Genomic DNA, 20,867 nt, shown 5'->3' with positions numbered 1-20,867 from the left:
TCCTATGGCTCCATATGATTTTAAAACAATTTTTGGAAACTGGATGAAATATCCAAATTAGACAATATTCATTGTCCATAGTGGATGAGGCTACACAGCAAGATTTCTGACCACCTTAGATTTGACTAAGGGATACTGACAGATTCCGCTTACCCCTGAAGCAAAAGCGAAGGCAGCATTCTCCACCCTAGAAGGTCATTTTCATTATACTGCCTTACCCTCTGGACTTCATGGAGATCCTGACCTTTTTCCAAAGGCTCATGGATGGAGTTCTGAAACCTCTTACTAGGTGCTCAGCTACATAAACTGATGATTTATAAGTTTATTCAGAGGACTGGCATCCATATTAAGTCAAAGTACAAGCTGTGCTAGACCACTTAAGACAAACAACTTTCTATTAATGCTGCCAAAGGTTATCTCTGCATGGCAGAAGCCAAATACTTTGAGTAAGTGATGGGAGAAAGGTGATTAGACCTTAGAAGCTGCTAAGAACTGGCCTCTACCAAGTACCAAACAACAAGTGAAAGCACCCAGCTTTGTTACTTCAGCCTGTCTCCAACATATGTTAGAAAAGGTAATGCCTTCACCCAGACAGGATTTTGTACTTTAGAATCAGCAGTTTTATAAACTCTTTGTAGTATTTACCAATGCATCTGAGGTTAGGTCAGGAGCTGTTATCTCAGGAAGTAGGTAGTGAGGAATGCCTTTTCTGCTATCTTCACAAGAATTTATCTGCATTTGTTTACTGGAAATGCCTGACTAGGCCATGCAAGACATATCTTATGTGGAGGTCTCAGAGGAAAAAAAAAATATATATGTGTGTGTGTGTGTGTGTACACCAATGTCCCTACAGTATTACCTATTAGGATTCAGCTTCACCTTCTTATGAAACCATGCATCCTTACAATGGCTATATAAGCAAAGGGACATGGACACCAAATATTGCTCATATACTGTGTATTACAGTGGTATAATCTTGTAATAAATAGCTAGACAAATGTAAAATATCTCCTTAGGTATTGTTGAAAGGAAGGTCTGTAGCCTAAACAAACTCAGATATTTGGCTCTCTTGAAGAGTTTTTTGCAAGAGCAAGAATGGTGACTCTTGGGGAATAACATAACCAGAACCTATGAATTTTCTGGCCTTTGTGAGGACAGTCAAGAAATTATTTATGGATTTGCTAAGAGTCTAGTTACTTAGACAGTATAGGCAGCCTATTCTGAGCTGCAGTTTCAAGTAAGGGATCTACATGAACTTTTGTTTTTCTTAGAGGCATTAACATTGAGCTGTAAATGACCTAACAAATGTAACTCTGTTTTCGTTTTGTTGGAAGTTAACTCTGATTTGACATACATGCACTGCAAGTAAACTGCACTTAAATATATATGTGTGTGTGTGTATCCTATGCTAATAAAGCTTCTTCAAGGCCATTAGGCTGTAAGCTTGACAATCTTAACTTATAATCCTACACTTTGGAGCAGACATTTCATGGTCTTCTCCAGTAGACATGTGCACTGTACTGTAAACTGCTATGAAGGACCTCTGTGGTATCACAATTAAATTGCATTAGAACAATTCTAAACTTTTCTTTGGATAAGTAATAGTTACAAGAGCACCTGTAAAGTTCATACCCTGAAGGGGGATGGTCAGGCCCAACTAGCATATGCACATTAGGTGTTTTCATTGATGCAGTCCTATTTTTGTGCAGGTAGCAAAGGAAAAAGGAGAGGAAGATAAGCTCAAACATACAATTAACCTGGCAAAACCTTGGAAAGAAAGCGAAAAAGCTGCATGATGTTAACTGGCAAGGAGAAAGCTGTTATTAGTCTTTAATGCTGATTTGTTTCATGCTAAACTGATGACCAAGTGACAGTAACAGTCATAATCTCACTTCACTGTCCATAATGACAGAAGGACTTGGTATAATGGATTAATGGTGAATTTTAACTTGCTGGCCAGTATAGCACAGAAGAACGTTAATGAACCTTCCACTATGCAGCCCAAACCCTAGCACTGATTCATATAGGGCAGGAGCCTCTAGTGTTGAGGGATCATCATCCATCCAGGCACTTTCTCAATAAGTCCATAGGGTCAGAAGTTCTTACAAGGCTATTGATCTGTGAGAATCTTAATAAGTCTAGAGTTGCAGATCCATGGTAGATTTCAGCCTTTCACTTTTGTGTAAAAATAACCCAGACATGGGCAGATCAAGGATATGTTGGGACATTTACATATTGACTCAGTCCATTAAGGACAAGAATACTAAATCAGGGATGAATTTGTGGTTACCCATCCATTCATCAAAATTAAGTTTGAATAGAGCAAGATACATGCATTATGTGGAGTGGAAGATGGTTCCACAGAAGTGGACTTTTCTGTGATACATACCAGTTCCTCCAACATCTTCTATTTATGTTACAGAAGATACTGAGATCCCGTGAGTGGGTGTTTCTGCCACCACTGCACTTGCAAATGTGTAATATGTCTAACAGGATAGGGTCTGCTCAGGCTGTATACTCAAGGCAGAAGTCACTTCTCTCAGTAGCCTGTTTGAGACCAAGAAGTGTGCTAAGACAATGAGATAGTCCAAGTATTTTTTTATGATTTAGACCCTTGATTTTTTTAGTGAGGAAGCTTAGTGGTTATTCCAGTTGTGACAAGTGTTAGGACAAGGACATACCAAAAGGGGCATTACATTGAATGATCTGCCTAAGGACCTAAATCACTTCATTCAGACTGCACTCTGTGACAAATCATTCCTTCATGAATCCCATCCTATACATATAGTACTACTGCTGCAACTTAGGAACGAGCCATGCATATACTTTTAAACCACTACTTCAGGTATTACTGACTACAGGACTTCTTTAATAACTGTCTTTTCTTCCAACAGCTTTGCAGTGAAACAAATACTTAATAAGAATTGGTCCATCCCAAGACAAGATAAAGCTATTAGACCCTTCATTGATATAGTTCCAACCATAGTTTATAAGAAGGGTAGGAACCTAAAAAATGTATTTGAAACAAACCAAAGTGGACTTAAGCACAAACTTGGATATATAAACAAATCTGGTATGTGCCACTTTTGTAAATACATTAAGGAAGGGGACACTTTTAACATCAACAATATTAATTTTAAAATTCATCATAGATGTAACTGTAACTCTGAAAGAGTGATTATTGTGCTGTTTGTAACCAGTGTTGCCATTTTTATATTGGTAAAACTAAAAGCAAACTAAAAGATCACATTTATGAGCACATCTATGAGATCAAAACAAAAAAAGTTAACCAATGCTTTGAGCAAACACATATTGGACAATGAAGAACATATGTTTAATTTTTTTGTAATCAACAGTATAAGGACAGACATTAGAGGTGGAGCCTGGTCCATACTCTTAGAAAAGAGTGAGCTTTACTGGCAGCTACACTTTGGTGCAGGTAACTGGCCAGGATTAAATGAAAATATTTCCACCAGCTAGCTCCCTTTTAAAGCTCAAAGCATTAGACGGATAAATAACATGGTATCATATATTTTAAATCTTATTACTTTTTGATAAACACTTTTTAATACTGTAATTTATATATTTTTACATATTTATATTCTGTTTTAATAGTGAATAAACTATTCTATATAGCATATTTATTTCATACAACTGTTTTACTGCATTTTAATGTTATGTCTTTAAGGGGGTATGTCTTCTTTCATTTTATGATTATGTTGCCTTCCAAATGTCTTTATAATATTAACAGAGGTAGGTTGATATATATTTCAGCTGTTTAAGAAATAATGTCCCAGAACTTCTTGAGTTACCAAAAGAGATATTAGCTTCCTGTCCCTGGAAAAGTATGTTTTGTTAGGGTTTAGAATTAGCTTGTTTGCTTATTTCTGTAGCATTTGTTAAGTGCACTTAAGCTTCCTAGTCAGCTGAGAAGATGAAGAATTTATACTGTGACCACAGTGGGTCCTTATTTATAATATGTTCCATTTTTGGACATCTGTCTCTAACATTTGTTGAACATGGGAAAAACATTTGTCGTTTAAGGTAAGAATACATTTAAAAAGTGATGCAATGTATCACCTGTATTACCTACCACAGATCAATTTGCTAGAGACAAGTGAAGATAAGGTAGCTATATGTTTATTAAAGTCTGTAAAGTAAATATTTAAGTCAAGAGGTCTGATTTTCTTAGAGCAATGCAGTCCAGGATGAGGCACTGGTCCCTGAGGAAAGGGGAAAGACAATATCGTGGACAGAAATCCGAGGCATACTACTAGTTCTCTAGGCAGTCACGTATAATATCATAACCAGATACTGGTTTGGTTTGATCTCATAAATGACATAAACCTATTTTTAAATAAGATGGAATAATCATTGCAGGCCTGAATCTTAAGTTTCCAGCCAATATTAAAATCACTTACAGAATTATGTTTATTCAGATAAATGGATATACAGTTAATCAAGCTATCTACTGCTGAAGAAGTGGAAGTAGTATGCATTCATTGACTAGCCAAAGCATTATAAGGTGTATTACAACCAGCAAGGTCAAAGGTCAAGTCAGTGTTAGCAAAGCAAGGATTTTGGCAACAACAGAATATAGTCAGGAATTCAGATCTCTATAGGGAACATTTGTTCTTAATGCTATTAAAAATCTATATGTGCAATTTCAATTTAACCTCTATTGTAGAGGATGACTTGGTCATTGTTAAAGCGAGAAGTACCCTAGCTGATACTAAAATAAGTCCAGCGGTGTCAGTGCTCTACCTTGGTTAACAAATTCAAAATAAATAAATAAAGTTAAGGAAGAGCAAGAGAGGGCAGAATTTGGCTTAATATCACCAAATAAGTGCAGACTCTCTGACAAGAATAACAATGAAATATAAAGTCAATCTTTAAGTAAGTGAATTAGTAAAATGCAGAAGAGTACCAATGTACTTTTTATTGTCAGAGACTGAAGATGAAGGTAGCAACATATTTGATTTTCTCAAAACAGTAGATTGAATAAAGATGTTATAGGCATGTTCATTTATAAAAAGAATAGGTGAGGAGCCAAAGTGAATGTGTAGTACTAAAGGGTGGTGGGGCAAGATAGCAGGAAGAGTAGAAAGCTGATAATACAACAACAACCTCGTCAAATGTAAGAAGACAAAACTCAAACAGTAAGAAATGGAACTCTTGAAAGACAGCATGCTTGGAAGCTGTTAGGATATATATCAGAGAAAAAAGGAGGGACTTTGATTATGTTTTTATTTACTTACATATTTAGTTATTTATGTCTGTGTGCATGCATGCATCCATCTGTCTGTTTATCTGGCTGATGCTAATCAGGCTGTACCCACTATGCCTATGATCTGCTTTGAGATGAGACCCATGTTGGTATTTGTAAAGAGCACTGAAAATTTGGCCAGAGTAATGCAGAAAAATTTCTGGTATTCTTTCAGTAAGTACCATAGCATAGGATCTTCAACACCCACCAAAGCTATCACCAAGTTGGAAATACTTTAAAAAGTGAAGGAAGATGTGAGGTAGTGGGTGGTTGTACAGCTATGACAAGTACTGGGGTAGGTATATCAAGGTGTGGATATGGACAGAAGTATATTACCCTGTTATCCTGACAAGAGGTAAACCATGAGGAAGTGAATACAGAAGATGATGGGAGAGAGAGTGATAGCACATATAGTTATACAGCTCAGATTGGTACATGACAGGGATCTGTGAGGACTGCAGGTTGATGAATATATATGAATGGAAACTACAGAGGGTCAATTGCTATTTAGTTACTACAAAATGAGAAGGGAAAATAAAATGGAAAGAATGGCATATATATTCTTTTTCTGACCCCTCTTGACTGGGTTAATATTTATTGTGCTCAGATACAGTATGTATAACACTGAGCCCCATGCCCTATTAATCCAGTTGTTTTCACTCCTGCTTCATGTTGTCTGAGCACACTGGGCACATGAAGTTAGAGTCTGAGCTTGGAGGTCATCGTTCTATGAAGAGTCAGGAATATTTTCTTATTCTGATCCTAACCCCTCCTCCTCTAGGCCAGCAGATGTGGTGCAAGGCTTGCTATGCAAGGCTCTTACTTAAGTATATGCTCCTGCTACAAATCCATGTCCCACCTTCTCACATAGACTGTACAACTTGTGGTCAACACGTATCACTCCTGCTGCAGGCAACATACTAGCCCCTCCTCCCATAATGAATGAGATGGCATCACTTGCCCAGTCCAACATCTCAGTGGCTGGCACCTCCAGAACCTGAGCTGCTCATCTAGGCCGTAGTCAGTGCTTTATCTTCCTTCATCATGCAATCAACCTATTCATCCTCCTTTTTTTTCTATGTGAATGAACTTTATCTTTGTACACCACACAGATGGCCTAGTTATCAAACTTTTTGAAGAACAAATGACATTTCAATGTCTCTATTATGCATTTTCACAGTGTTTGTCGGCTGCCTTTGAACATGTTTAAAACTATAGTAAAAGAAAAATAGAACAAGTCAGTGTCACGTTCTGTAAGATTTTAAATGTATCTGAAGTAGTGGTAGCTAAGACTTGCCACATTATGTATGAAGCACGGCATGCAGTGTGCTATGCAGAGGTAACACCCTACCTCGTAAAAGGTGTAACTGGAGGCTTCAGTCACCTGAGAACAGCTATTCAATGATACAGTGCACCCAAAGGTGTCATACTGCAGTTACAGAGTAGGTTATATTAGTACACATTACACATTTTAAAATGTTTTCATTTCACTTGGGCCTCTACGCTTGGATAGAAGCCCAGATAATGGACCATAATTCATCAAGATGAATTATGATCCATCATTCTTTCTACCCTTTTCATAATATGATATAAAGTCACCATAATGAACCACTATGATGAAAACAAGGAAATCATGACTGCTCCTTAAGGATTGTTACACAATACCTCATTGCAGAGGTGTGTGTGTGTGTGTGTGTGTGTGTGTGTGTGTGTGTGTGTGTGTGTGTGTGTGTGTGTGTGTGTGTGCATGCCATTTTGTAGATGTATTAGTAGCACTAAGATACCGTATTAGTTTCCTACAGTAGTTTTGTACAACTAGAATAGGAGTATTATATACATCCAAGCACAATAACTACTAATCCAGCCATTCAACTACTGCCCCCCCCCCCAAGTAACACTATCTGTGCTTATATTAAAAGCTTGATTGTATCCACAGAGGTCACTGCAACTTCCTACAGATGTTTCCAATGGGTTGAAAATAACGGAGGAAAAAAAACACTGATTAATAAATAATTTCAAAAAATCAGACGTTTGCAGATATGATAAACCTCATTTCATGTAACAGTAACAAATCTGTCAAACCTATACTCACAGTACACAAACAAAGAAAAGTACTTTCCTGCAAAACCACTTGCTATACACCAGTCACCTTAGGTAGTACGTAAAAGGTGTATATGTGTGATTATGTATAAGCTGCAGAATACAAGCAAGCCACCACTGCAGATTTTTTGACATTTGACTGTCTTAGGTTGATTTCCTTTTACCACATCACAGCAAAATTGTCTGTGAAAAGATTCCAGTAAGACAATCAGATGTAACTATAAAAGCGTAACTGGACACCGTATTGTCCTGAATATATGTCTTCCAACTAAAACAATATGCAATTCATGTCATTCTGTTGACAGCTGCATCTCAGTAAATGACTATAGATGAGGGAGTGTCTTCTACTAGCATTTCTAGCTTCATTCACTGGATGAGAAAGCCATTTACAGGATGTCTGTTTATCAAAGAAGACACAAGTCCTGCTGAATAAATAACACTGATTCAAGATTGTCAGCAGAATGGAACTGGAGATCAATTATTGTTGTCGTCAATGAGAAAAGCATGTTGATTTTACTGCACTTCTCTGGTTGAATGTTTTAGAAAAGCCCCTTGAAAGATAAAATCCTTTTCATGTTATTCCCAACCCAAACAATATCTCCATTTCATTTAAAGATGAGTATCCTCTTCTAAGATGTCTGCTTCATCATTTACTCGCTTATTTATCAAGATACTCCAGCTGTCAGATCCATCCATTGCATCTCCATTCACACTGGGCTTCTTTTCCTGCATTTCTGACTGACTGTCGATTGTCACATCCAGTGTTGGATTGTCATGGCAGCCATTTTCCACAAAATGTAGTTCTTCACTATGTGACTGCAAGAGATAAGATCAACAGAGAACAAAATGATTATTATTATTATTTTTTTTGTGATTATTAAGTTTGCTTAAAGTTTAAGCCAATCAGGTTAGATATAGGGTCCAAGCTTTCAGTAACACCCATCTAATCATTACAGGGAATCACCAGGAGCCTTTTTTTGTTTCACTTTTCATGGCAGGAAAAAATAAAATAAAATTCAGCACCATGTTATACATATTCTTCAAGGCACATTTCGTTCATAATCATATGGAGCATATAATGTTTTATTTTTTAACAATGATTTCCCTTTTTATTTTACTTAGGAACATAGGATAATAGAAGGTTACTAGATTATTGACCTGGAGGTCATTTCAAGCCTAGCCTTTTCATCCCAATGTAATACCATAGATACTCTAGTCAATACTCAGGACTGTATTTAGTAATGACTGCCCATGTCCAGGAGGATTGTGGGCACTATCTCTGGCAAGAATTTACAGTGCCCCATCTACTCGTCCAGGTTCCTCTTGAACAGTGTCATAGAGGTGCTCTGCTTCACATGAATTGGCAGCCTATTCCAAAGACTTGGCAATTGCTGGGAGACAAATTTGTCCCTCCAACATGTCATATTCAAGTTGCAGGCCATATTTAGGTCCCTGGAACAGGTAGCTCTAGTCCCATTTGATGTGCACAGATTTATTAGGTTTGTGTCAGAGATTTCTCTGTAAGCCAGGCATAAGTCTCCCCTAAGAAGTCTATATGATACAGAGTATAGTGATACAGACTTTAGTCAGTCTGTGTAAGTCATGTGCTGGGGTCACTTCATCTTCTTTGTTAGAAACCTCTGACATCGGTCCAATTGCTGCAAGTGCTTTGAATGGTACTTGTCAAAAGGGGCATTAACCTCAATTATGGGCCTGGTTAGTGACGAGTATAAAGGGGTTAACACCTCCTGTGCTCTAGAGGTGATGCCTTTGCTAATTAAGTGTGTTACGCAGAAGGTCTTCCTTACTACAGTAGACACATGGTGGTCAAAGTTAAAGTTGCAGTCTACTTGTGATCCCAGATCCCTTACCACTTTGTTGATACATAGGGCATTGTTGTTAAACTGATAGTGTGAAGGGATGTTGTTTTTACCAAAGGGAACAATAATGCATTTCTTTGCATTCAGTTTGAGACCATAACTAAGACACCAGTCGTTGGTCTATGTAAGACCCTGCTGAAGTACACTGACATAATTTGGGGATTCAATCATTGCACCCAGTTTGCAGTCATCCACAAACTTGGTTAAATGAAAGAGGAAAGATTCAAAATCTGCACTCTTGCCAGTGTAAGTAGCTTATTAACAAGATGGAGCTAACTGTAGTTCTCCCTTAATCTCTCTGTCTCTTAATCTTACTCTTATTTATTAGAACAAGTCATGCTTTTCTTGTGACTGCCAAGACACACCACCACCACCCATCGTACACACCAACATCCCCACTGATCATTTCTTTTTCTTCGTCTTCTTTGTAGTCTTCCTTACATTTGACTGAGTTGACTACCACTTCTTCCAGCAGTATTTGTAATATGTCATACTGTACTGTGTTTTTAAAGGGATTTTCTCCCTTTCCTAAACTTGCACACCTAAATATATACCCAGTGTCTCACTGTAGGTGGAGTTTTCTGTACCAAACACCATGTCAGACTACTAAAGCTGCACTGGTATCAGTTTCCATAAAGTCTTTGCCTCTTTACCCTTTTAAATATCTAAGCATTAGTGCTTATAATGGTTCTTCTAAAACAATGTAAACATTTATTCTTAATGTATGTTCAGTACCTGAACTATGTGAGACATCTCCCAAATTATGTGAATGTCATCAACTTATACCTCTCCTGCCAGCTTACTGACAAAGAAAAAGTATAAACATGTGAAGCTAACCATCTGGATTTGTTTAGTAGCTCATGTCTGAAAGAGGTGGTCAGGGAAAGATGAATGAGTGGCTGATGGCAATCTCTCCTTCGTTGAGGATGATGAGGAATTAAAGAACTACTACTCCTTCTCTGTCTCCTGGTAGACATTGAAAGGAAGCAAGAAGTACTCTAACTGCATAAAGGAGGCTACCTCTATTCCTTAGACATTAACAGTGTACCTAAAACACTGCCTATGCTCTCCTTAGGACATAGGAAAATAGAGTCCCCTCAAATATGAGGTTACAAGTATGAAAGTAACCATATGCCTACCCAACACTTAAAAGGGAAGTCTCCAAGGATAAAGCAGCAGTAATACAGATGTGGAGGATGCGGGATAAAACAGGAAGTGATGAGGCTACCAGAGATTATGTCACAAGATACTAGGGATGCCAGAAAATGCAACAAGTCTCTGATGCACAGAAAAACTTATATTCAAAACATATTTGCCACTAAAAAGTCTATTTCAAACTTTTCAAATTTACAGAAAGTTTTACCTTTTGTTTATTCTTATTTTTATGTGCCACTGTATCATATAACTGACTATAGTTTAGTAATCACACCTTTGATTTTTTTGGCTGTTTACCAGCCATTGCAAAACTGAGGAATGCATGACTGTGTACTGTTTGCTGGATTTTATTTGTTTCTGGTTATACGTCAAAATCTATAAATACCTATACAACTCTATTTGCTTCAAACTCACATGCAGATGCCAAGCAACGAGATTTATTCATTTAATTATAGCTCTAAACATTTTTAACTAGCAACCATTCTTAGTACAGCTATATATATATATATATATATATATATATATATATATATATATATATATATATATATATATATTATATACAAGCTACTTGCAAACCCTGCAACAGGCTGGACATGAAATTATCCTCATTTTCCTCCTGAGAGTGCAGGCTGAAGAAATTAAGTTAAGCAAAGCTAATCAGAAAACAAGGGACTGAACCTTAAATACTCTTAGGATTATTAACATGTGGCGTAATATAGGGGGCTATAGAGATGGCATGAGAGGGTAACAGTACAATGCATACACATGCTAGTCTTCACCATGCTGATATCCTGAAACAACCTCCTACATTTCCAAGATCTGTGGCTGACAAATTCCATCCCCTCAGAGATATTTGATGGTGGAAAAACAACCACTTGCCACAAAAAATCAGTGAATTGCACCATACTGAGTAACATACAGAAGGCAGAGCCAACCTTAGGTGAAACAGAGCCACAGACAAAGGACTCCACTGTTGTGACCACCCCCACAACATGCACAACCCAGTGTCCCGTGTCACCCACCCATTCCTGGCTTAGCCATGCCATCCACATTAATATTTTCTTGATTTCATGGTCTTTGTTACACTCTTCAGCTTCTTCCCTGCATTCTTTCAATATATCCTATCTGTAAGATATAACTGAATTGAATTAGGGGTCTGGAATCTGCTAGGCTCCAAGACCCCTGGCTTTTTCCCTGCATTCTTTCTGTATACCCTAGCTGGAAAATATTACTGAATTAAGCCAGGGTCTGGGATCTACTAGACCATAGGAAACCATGGGGTTCTAGATGGTCTGAGGTATATTTTAGAGCATTTTCCCAAACTTTTGCTTCAATGACGGTCTGAACAAAAATCATGACTAAGAACAGAAATTGGGTCTTATTTTTCTATTCAGCCTTATTTTCATCTTTCAAAGTGGAAATAATTTGTGGCCAAGGCTTAATGTTCACTGTTGACAAAACTGTAGTTCCCAATAAGATGAGAAGACAAATGCTTGCAAGGATTTATAAATTACATCTAAGAATATTACTGGATCCCCCCCCCCCAAAATATTCACTTTCTGTATATTCTACTGGTGTTAGATTGGGATGAATGTAAAGGAACAAATGATCACAGACATATATTTCAAGTTGCTGCTGATTTACCCATACACAGAATGATTTCTCAGTCCTACCCCAAAAGACAGCCACCTTCTGTATACCCTGTGATCTCAGACTGGGAAGAAACTGAAGATAAATTACAACAGACTAGCAAATTTTAACTTGTTGTCATTGGCCGTATATCTGTTTACATACATACATGTACATACACACACACACACACACATAGTGTGTGCGTGTGTGTGTGTGTGTGTGTGTGTGTGTGTGTGTGTGTGTGTGTGTGTGTATATATATATATATATATATATATATATATATATATATATATATATGTATGGGGAGCTGAATTTAGGCAAATCTACATGTGGTCAACATCTGTTTCGTCAACAAAATTTGGTCGACTACAAAAATGTCTGCCAGCTATGTGAAATCGCACAGTTCCCAGGGTTGGGAAAAAATGCCTTTTTCCCTGACATTGTACGATCTTAGAGTTAGTATATACAATTAGCAAGGGGTGTGATGGTGCAGAGGGCTTGCCCCCCACTGAAAAAATTATGTTTTATTGTTTTAATTTACTTCTGATTTTTGCTTGCACTGAGGATATTGCTCTGTGCATACATAGTAGTGTGTTGATGGTCACATTGTCAATATTTTGTAGTTGACATTGTGGACATCAACATTTAGGTCTGTAGATGAAATTCAGTAGATCTATATATCGGATTATCGACTTTTCGTAAACTCAAAAAAAAAATCGAAGAGATAATATGATCGAGTTTCTGAAAACTCAGACATCAAAAAAAAAAAAAGAAACACAAAAATCTACTTTATTTTAAGTTTTTGCAGGGGGTAAGTCCCCCTGCACCTCCACACCCACTGCAAATTATATATACCAATTCCAAGATCACACTATGGTGAAGAAAAGGGTAAATTTCCTGATCAGAGGTAGAATACATACATAGTACACAGTTACAGTACATACATTGTGCATTAGCCAGTGTTTGTGAGTAAGAGTGAAAACTATTATCAAGTACTATAGGTTTAGTATGTGTAACTTATCTGCTTTCACTAGCCTGGTGAGCAGTCATGGCACTGCCAACTTTGTTTGAGATGCTGCCTAATGAAGTTTTTAAAGGAGGTTTTGGACGATGTGTTTTGTATGCTAGTGGGGAGAGAATTCCATTTTTTAGCCTCTGAGCTACTATATAGTGTGTCTTCAAAGCTATTGTAGCTGTTGTTGACTTCTAGTAGTAGTTTGCTTGATGATCTAAGAGGCCTTTTGGCTGAGTGATGTTGTACTAGTTTTTTGAGGGCAGGACACTTATTGGGGATGTAATAGATAGACTGACAGAGGCAGAGCTGATTGTAGGTTAGGAGGTTGGGCAGTTCAAGCCAGTTGAGCTGTCTCAAAGCAGTACAGTGATGAGTTCAATATGAGCAATTTGCAGCAAAGCGGACAATTCTGTTATAGCAGGCTTCCATTTTGCTTAGTTCAGTTTTGTTGAGATTAGTCAGAATGGGAGATACATAGAGTAGGGTGGATAGAAGTTGGGAGCGAGCAATGGCTGATCTTGTGTTGTTGGTAAGAAATGATTTGATATGGTAGAGTGATCCCAGTTTGGCATGTGCTTTTTTAATAAAGTTGAGATGACTATCAAATTTTAGGTGGGAGTCTATGGTTATTCCCAATAGCTTAGCCTGTAACACTGGAGCGACTGGAGTAGCATTTGTGGAGTAGATGGTGAATTGACTGCTATCAGTGTTTTTGTTAGAACGGGTTATAATCATAAACTGAGTTTTCTTTGGATTGAGGATAAGTTGGGCTTTGGTAAGGTAGTTTTTAATGTCAGAGAATGCTAGATGAGTTGTTTGCAGGAGGATGGTAATGTTTTGTGCAGCACAGATTAAGGTAGTATCATCTGCATACTGAATGATAGATGCATGCTGTGTGGAGGTATGGAGGTCATTTGTGAAAATTGTGAATAGTAGTGGTCCTAAGATAGAACCCTGTGGGACTCCTATATGGGCAGCTGAGGGGAGAGAGAGAATTTTCCCATTTCACAGCTTTAGACCATACTTGACCACAAATGCAATAAGCTTTAGACCACATGACCGCAACCGCATCATTTTTGAAAGATAATGACTTTTTAACCATTTTTGTACTGCTGCCTAGAAGACTTACCTAATTGCCTGGCATTATTGTGTGTTCACAGATAAAAAACTGGGATGTCATATTTTACACACACATGCACGCGCGTGCATACACACATGCGCGCGCGCACATGTGCACTCTCTCTGACTGCTTATCTAGAGGCAAACTTCAGGAACTCTAGAGGACCTGCAAAAAGCCCACAGAGAAAGAGATCCAAACAGATTAACACAACTCTAAACTGAATAGCCTACCAACTGCTATGAGTTGGCCTGTATCTTGCTTTTTGAGCCATGAAAGGCCCAATCCTGTTTGCCCTCCTTTTTCTTCACAAAACCTGTAGCTACAACAAATAAACAAGACTTACTGGAAGGATGGGTTCTCAACTCAATATATTCTAAGCTTACAGAGTATTTTACCACTACAGTTCACGCAAGGTACTACTTTGTCTACCTTTAAGTCTAGTCTTGATAATTGGATGGGTGGACACAAGTTTACACCAGGGTTATCATGTATGGCCCTATTTCATCTGTGAGGTAGGTACTAATATGTGCTCATAAGTGTGGAAAGAACTTGTACGTGTCTACTTAATGATGTATATAGCTAGACTTCTTGTGGTTCCACTGACTGCTTACTTAGTATTGTTCCTATGTTTGTAAATAAATGTCAGAAAAGTGTCCCAAGTTCATTGGCCCCCTAGGTGGCTCACTAGTTCACCTGTGTGCAAAGCCAGTCATGAGTAAAGGGTGTCAGCAGGTTATCAGAGGGATCTGTTTTACAGAGTAGGAAACTTCTAAACAATGGTAAATGCAAACTGAATTTTAACATACTGTTGAGTAAACTAACCCTAAACAGGTAAGCCTTCAAATACAAATGAATGTTTAGCTGAAAGAGTTCTATGTGGTTTACTATCAAAATAGTGAAATCCCTATTAGTGTTTAATGAAATTGCCAAAAAATAAGGTCGGAAACTGTTTTGCAAAGTGTCCAATATGTTGAATGCTCAGAAGCCTAGAATCGACATTTGTTTGGCATTTCCTGAAATGTTCATCTTCCACAAAAACAGCTGTTGAGAAATCATAAACATTTTACTGTTTTGTAGGGGGAAAGCCCCCTGCACCCCCCCATGTGGGGGGCTGTGCCCCCTACAACCTCTGATAATTATATATTCTAACTCCGTGATTGCACTACAGTAAGGAAGAGGGTAATTTTCCCAATCTCCACTGTAGTGCGATCCAATTGTAAACAGTGACGCTCAAAACCACAAACGTTTCAGAGACAATGGGATTTCCACTCGTAATTTTAAATTTTGCACTTTTACCCTCGACCTTATGACCAATAGTAAGATACGTTTCTAACATTTGATAGTGAACTGTTCTACATATGAAGTAGGCATGTAAATGCAAGTGGATTGTATTGTATAGAAAAGGCCCAAATATGCAGATGACCAGATAAAGAAAAATTTCTGTTGTAATTGCTACTATATGGGATGGACTGTAGTACAATACTACTGTTAAGTCACTTCTAAGCAGAGCAGAATGAGAAACAGAACTTTTGTTGTTAACTAGGTAAGCCCACTGGACACAAGCAACAACACTGCTAGGGTGGGGCAAGAGGGACAACTGCCCTGGGTGCAAAGAGTTGGGGGGGGTGTGATCAGCCAATCTGGAGCTTTCTCTAATGCAATACCAGCTTACTGCATTTGCGGTCAAGTATGGTCTAAACTGTAACAACTTTTTGCTTCTTCTTTTCATCTTTTCCTGGTTAGGGGTTGCCACAGTGGATCACCTGTCTGCTCATGATCGGCAGTGGAGTTTTACACTGTTGAGTTGCCAGCCCAGCGCCCAACCTTCCACAGAAGGCACACACATACACACCTTGGGCCAATTTAGAGTATCCAATCCACCTTCAGCATGTCTTTGGGATGAAACTGAAGCACCTGAAGGAAACCCACATGACCACAGGGAGGACATGCAGACTCTACACAGAAGGACCCCAGCCAAGGATGAAACTGGAAAACCTCTTGCTGTGAGGCGGCAAAACTAACTGCTGCACCGCCATGGCCGCCATTGCAGCAAGCAGTCCACTATAGTTTAAAAGTAAGAAAAAAAAATCTTTTTCTTTTAACTAAAACTGAGCGCCATAGTGCTCCATGGAGGCAGGTAATAAACTGTAGCAACCATTTGCTACATTTGTAGCATGCAGTTTGCTACAGTTTAAAAGAAGACTTTTTTTGTTTTAATAAAAAATGCAGAAGGAAGGCCAGAAGGGCAGAGAACAGAAATGAGACCTGAATGGCTGAGCATGGTGTGTGTGTGTGTGTGTGTGTGTGTGTGTGTGTGTGTGTGTGTGTGTGTGTGTGCGCATGCCAGCAGAAGGAACAGCGTTTTTTTTTTCTCTTCACAGGATTTTTTTTTTTTTTTTTTTTTGCTTTTCAGTAGAAGAGCTGGGGGTGGGGTGTGAATGTTACTGTAAAAAGTAATTGTTGTGAAGTGCTTTTTTCTTTCTTTGTTTCTTTTTTTTCCAGGGTAGAATAGGGCATTGGTTCGTGGTACCAGCACAGGATACTGGTTGATTCAGATATGCTTCTGGACACAAGGGTCCCTTTTTAGGAGTAACTCAGGAGCACCATTTGTTTAAGTGAAATAGCGGAATGGCACTGATACAGTGTGGCTGGTGTATCAGATTCTGTAAATGATGCAGAAGTACGAATAGGGGATTAAATAAGGATACAAATCTGAAGGATCACTGAGTAGAGGTAAAAATCTGACGTACAGAAAATCTCATTTTCTGTGTGTGTGTGTGTGTGTGTGTGTGTGTGTGTGTGTGTGTGTGTGTGTGTGTGTGTGTGTGTGTGTGTGTGTGTTGTGTGTGTGCAGATATGTCAGTGTGTGTATGTGTGCACATAGGCAAACCTCTGAGTGGTTGATGTGGGATGTTGGGAAGTAAAATGGTAACTAGCACAGTAAGGCAGATGGAGGAAAACTTAAATGGCAGCACAATCAAGATCAGACTTAGAAACTCCCAGAAATAAAAGACGTTTTGTTAAAGGGAAGAAGTATGATTATGCTCTAATGACACTCCTCAAGAACAGAATTTAAGTTGATTTGGATGTAATCTCCCTGGGCCATCTAGACATTATTTTGTTGCTGCTACAACTGTGCACAAAACCTAAGTGTTGGATGAGTGGTTGTACATTGCTTGCAGTGCATGTATAAGCCCATGAAGAGACACAAGTGCTGCACGTTTTCCCAGTACTGAAACTGTTCACTGCACCCTACTGCAGCACTCCCTGAAAGGGGATTTGGTTATCAGTAGCAGCTCTGACTTCTTGATACTACTCTGGAGCTGGCATGCATTACTTGTAATGCTGAACTTAATTTCTCTGATCCTTTTCATGCATGTGGGATACCAATCCCATTGATCCAATCTGCTCTAATAATCCTTACGTCTACAGCATACAATGGAATGTTTGATAAAAATGTCTTTCTTCTCCATTCAGCAAGATATTTTACCTGTTTTTTCCCTCTGTCCAATGACATCTGTTGAATATGACTTTGAAATCTGCTTCTAGAAAGTTCTAACTTGTTTCTAAAAAATTTAATCTTGAATTAACTTATCCTATCTTTTTAGCTTGTTACTTGAAGCTGACTCCCTGGATCACATGTACACTCTTTTGGTGGTGCTGCCATCAGGCATGGGATAGCCAAAGAGCTACACACATAAAATCATAATAAGTTATGACCATTAGCATTCTGATTATCTTGGAATTTTTTTGTTTATTTCTGGCTCTTAGAGTTGGTTGAAACTTAGTGCATACTTATTAATTAATTTTTGTCTAATACCACTCTGAATCAGCTACTTCAGTGTACTTTTACAGTATGCTGGCATACTGCATCTCAAATAGATTGGCTTTCATTTCTTTCAGTTTGACCTTCAAGAATTTTTTATCTATAGTTTTTTACACATTCTCATATAAGAAAAGCATCTCAAACTACTTCATGAAACATTATTGTTTGAATGTTCTTTTACATTGGGACTTTCATATCTGGATTTTTCTATTCAAACATTGTTTGAAAATTGCTTTTGCTTAGCATAAAACAATTTTGTTGATTAAATGCTTATCTCATACAGTTACTTTATTTATCTAAGTTGTCAGTGACTGTCATTTTTGACATCTAGTTCTTAACTTGTGTTGCCTTAAGCTTCAGTTACAAAGAGGCTTCTACAAGGACAGCCACGTCAAAACAAACAGATGCAAATCAACAAAGATCAAAGCATATTGGTATACAAAAGACTATCTTGAAATTGATCTGCCTTCCTGTCAGAAAGTATATTATTATAATATTAATGAGAATATGTGTCTTATAATATGATCCTGAAACCATTATCATAACCATTTTCTCCTTACCAGTAATTTTTGTCCATCTTTTTTTTTATTTTATATTCAGCACTATATGGCCAAGTGTTGCTTTCTCATGATATTTTAAAATGTTATGTGCTACTTCCTTGCCTTTTTTTATTGGCCTGCAGGACTGGCGCTACAGTACCTCTTCCTGTACCCAGATGACCCATTTGTTTCTTCATTATGGCAAAAGCTGTCCAGCCCATTCTTTAGAGACAAGAGTTGAGTGTTAAGGAGCAGCTCAATGTATAGAGTCTGTGGGCTGCCCTATCACCATGCCTGTGGAAGCCTTGTGAGCTGTGCTATAGCTGCCTTGAAAGGTGCACATATGCTTCAGCTTATGCTCACCTCCCTTTTAACCTGCCCACTTCTTGCTATGAGGCGCTTGCTTGATTTCTAGTGCGCAACAACTGCAAATGCAGTAAGCCAAACTGCCCTCCTTCCCATAGGACTGGAAAGCCAGCACTGTCTGCTGACTGCCATCCTCTCCCCCAAAGTACCTTCTGAACTTGTTCTGCTCATTGAACATGGATCATCGTGGATACACTCATGGCTTTATCCCTCTATAACACTGGGCTAGGTATTTTTTGCTTCTGTGTAATCATAAAATGCAAAGTAAAATGTCATGGTTCCACATGGCAACATTTGTTTTCCTTCCTCTGTCTGCATTAGCTGTACTGAGAACAGTACAGCATCTGTAGACTGTACTACCACATTGGTAGACATCACAGACAGAATGGTACTTCTCAATCAAAACCAAGTTGCTATGCCAAATGAGCTTTTCGTGGTCATTTTGAAATGCCTTACTCTGTATCTCAAGGATTATAAAGGAAAAAACAAAATATTATGGCGCCACAAAATGAAATCTATTTTCTAGCATCTTATCATCCATGTTCTGTATAATTTATAGTCACCAAGGTATGCTTCTTTGTACCTTGGATATCATTAGGACATTAAGCCTAAAATTAACATTGTAAAAGAAAAAAATGGTACAGCCTACTATCATCACTACAATGTAAAGGATCCTGTTTGCTGATATTATTTGCTTTGTACTTAAGCACCACTGTTTCATTTCATGGTTTTAACACCACAAAATGCACTACAATGTAAGCTGTCAAAGTTCCACATAGTGAAATATGTTTATCATCCCCCAATCTCATATGATTTAAACAATTAAAATTGTAATGACTAGCAGCTAGCTGCTACAATAACTATTAATCTGATGTTGTAAATCTTCATTTATTCCTTGGCATATGGGTTTAGTTTCAAGCATCGGAACGGACTTGGCTGTTACTACAGTCCGTAAGAACCAAAAACTCTTGAGCTTAAGTTCTACCCAGAATGCTCCTCTCCAATTTACCTCAGATCTCATTTGCTGCTTCCTGTGACAGATGCATTGCCAATTTGCTCTCGAGTTAACTTCAGTTTTCTTGTTCTATTTCAAAATTTTTTTGTATAGCTTATGTTTTTTTCCTTATTATTTTATAGCTTACTGATTCTTTTCCTTCAACCTACCCTTTCTTCGATAAACCTTTCATCTCCTCTCGTCCTTCCCTTAAACACTTTGGTGGTCCCTGCAACTACCATTTTTGGTAGAACTTACTTCTTTTCCTTTCTTTCAAAAAAAAAAAAGTAGTAGTAATTCTACCTTTCATATTTCTCCCTACACTTGTAGTCTGTTAACCATCGTTGGTAGCCTACTGTGCTTCGCTATTCTTATCTACCATTGTTGGTAGACTTCCTGACCTTTTCTCTTCTTGGTTTCTTTTGTTGATTGGGTTATTGTTTCTATAAGATATGGCTGACAAAGTTAAAGGGAGTTCTGGTTTTAAAAAATGCCAGGAGTGTGACCGTAAGTTGCCCAGTTCTGATGGGCATTTTCTTTGTGTCCATTGCCTGGGCCCAGTGCACTTACAAGAGGATTGTTCAAGCTGCCGTGCCTTTAGTCACTGGGCCCTAGTAGAAAGGAAAAAGCAATTACTGCTAAAGAGGATGATTAAATCTGCTTTTGAGGAGGCCTTACCTAGTTTTTCCTAGTAAAAGCAAAACAGATGTATCTTCCCTTTCGTCTTCATCCTCCAAATTAGACAAACTAAAAAAGAGGAGTCAATCAGTGCCAGCTTCTCCCTCTGCACCAACAAACAAAAAAAAAATGGGAACTTTGGTTCCTGCTGTCTGTATAGAACTGACACTTTCTTCAAAGGCTACTTCGGTGCTGATTGCGGCAACTAAACTGACTTCTCCACCAGTGTTGAAATTATCAGAGCAAATATTAGACCAGCCTATGGAGCTGACAGCCTCAGCACCATTGTCC

The 20,867-nt window shown here is 38.2% G+C and overlaps 1 protein-coding gene across 1 annotated transcript in view; it reads right to left on the bottom strand.

The window, feature by feature from the left end:
• Window positions 1–6,978: 6,978 nt before the first annotated feature.
• Window positions 6,979–20,867, bottom strand: part of PODXL2 (podocalyxin like 2) — a 784,555-nt gene continuing 770,666 nt past the window's right edge. The window contains exon 8 of the mRNA XM_044078468.1: window positions 6,979–8,182. Coding sequence (XP_043934403.1) covers window positions 7,976–8,182 — 207 coding nt within the window. The 3' untranslated portion in view covers window positions 6,979–7,975. The remainder of the gene's footprint in view (window positions 8,183–20,867) is intronic.

This window comes from Protopterus annectens, chromosome 7.part1, assembly GCF_019279795.1.
Source record: "Protopterus annectens isolate FY-2018-M chromosome 7.part1, PAN1.0, whole genome shotgun sequence".
Taxonomy (NCBI): Eukaryota; Metazoa; Chordata; order Ceratodontiformes; family Protopteridae; genus Protopterus; species Protopterus annectens.
The sequence above is the reverse complement of the archived record's forward strand: the minus strand, read 5'-3'. Positions and strand labels throughout refer to the sequence as shown.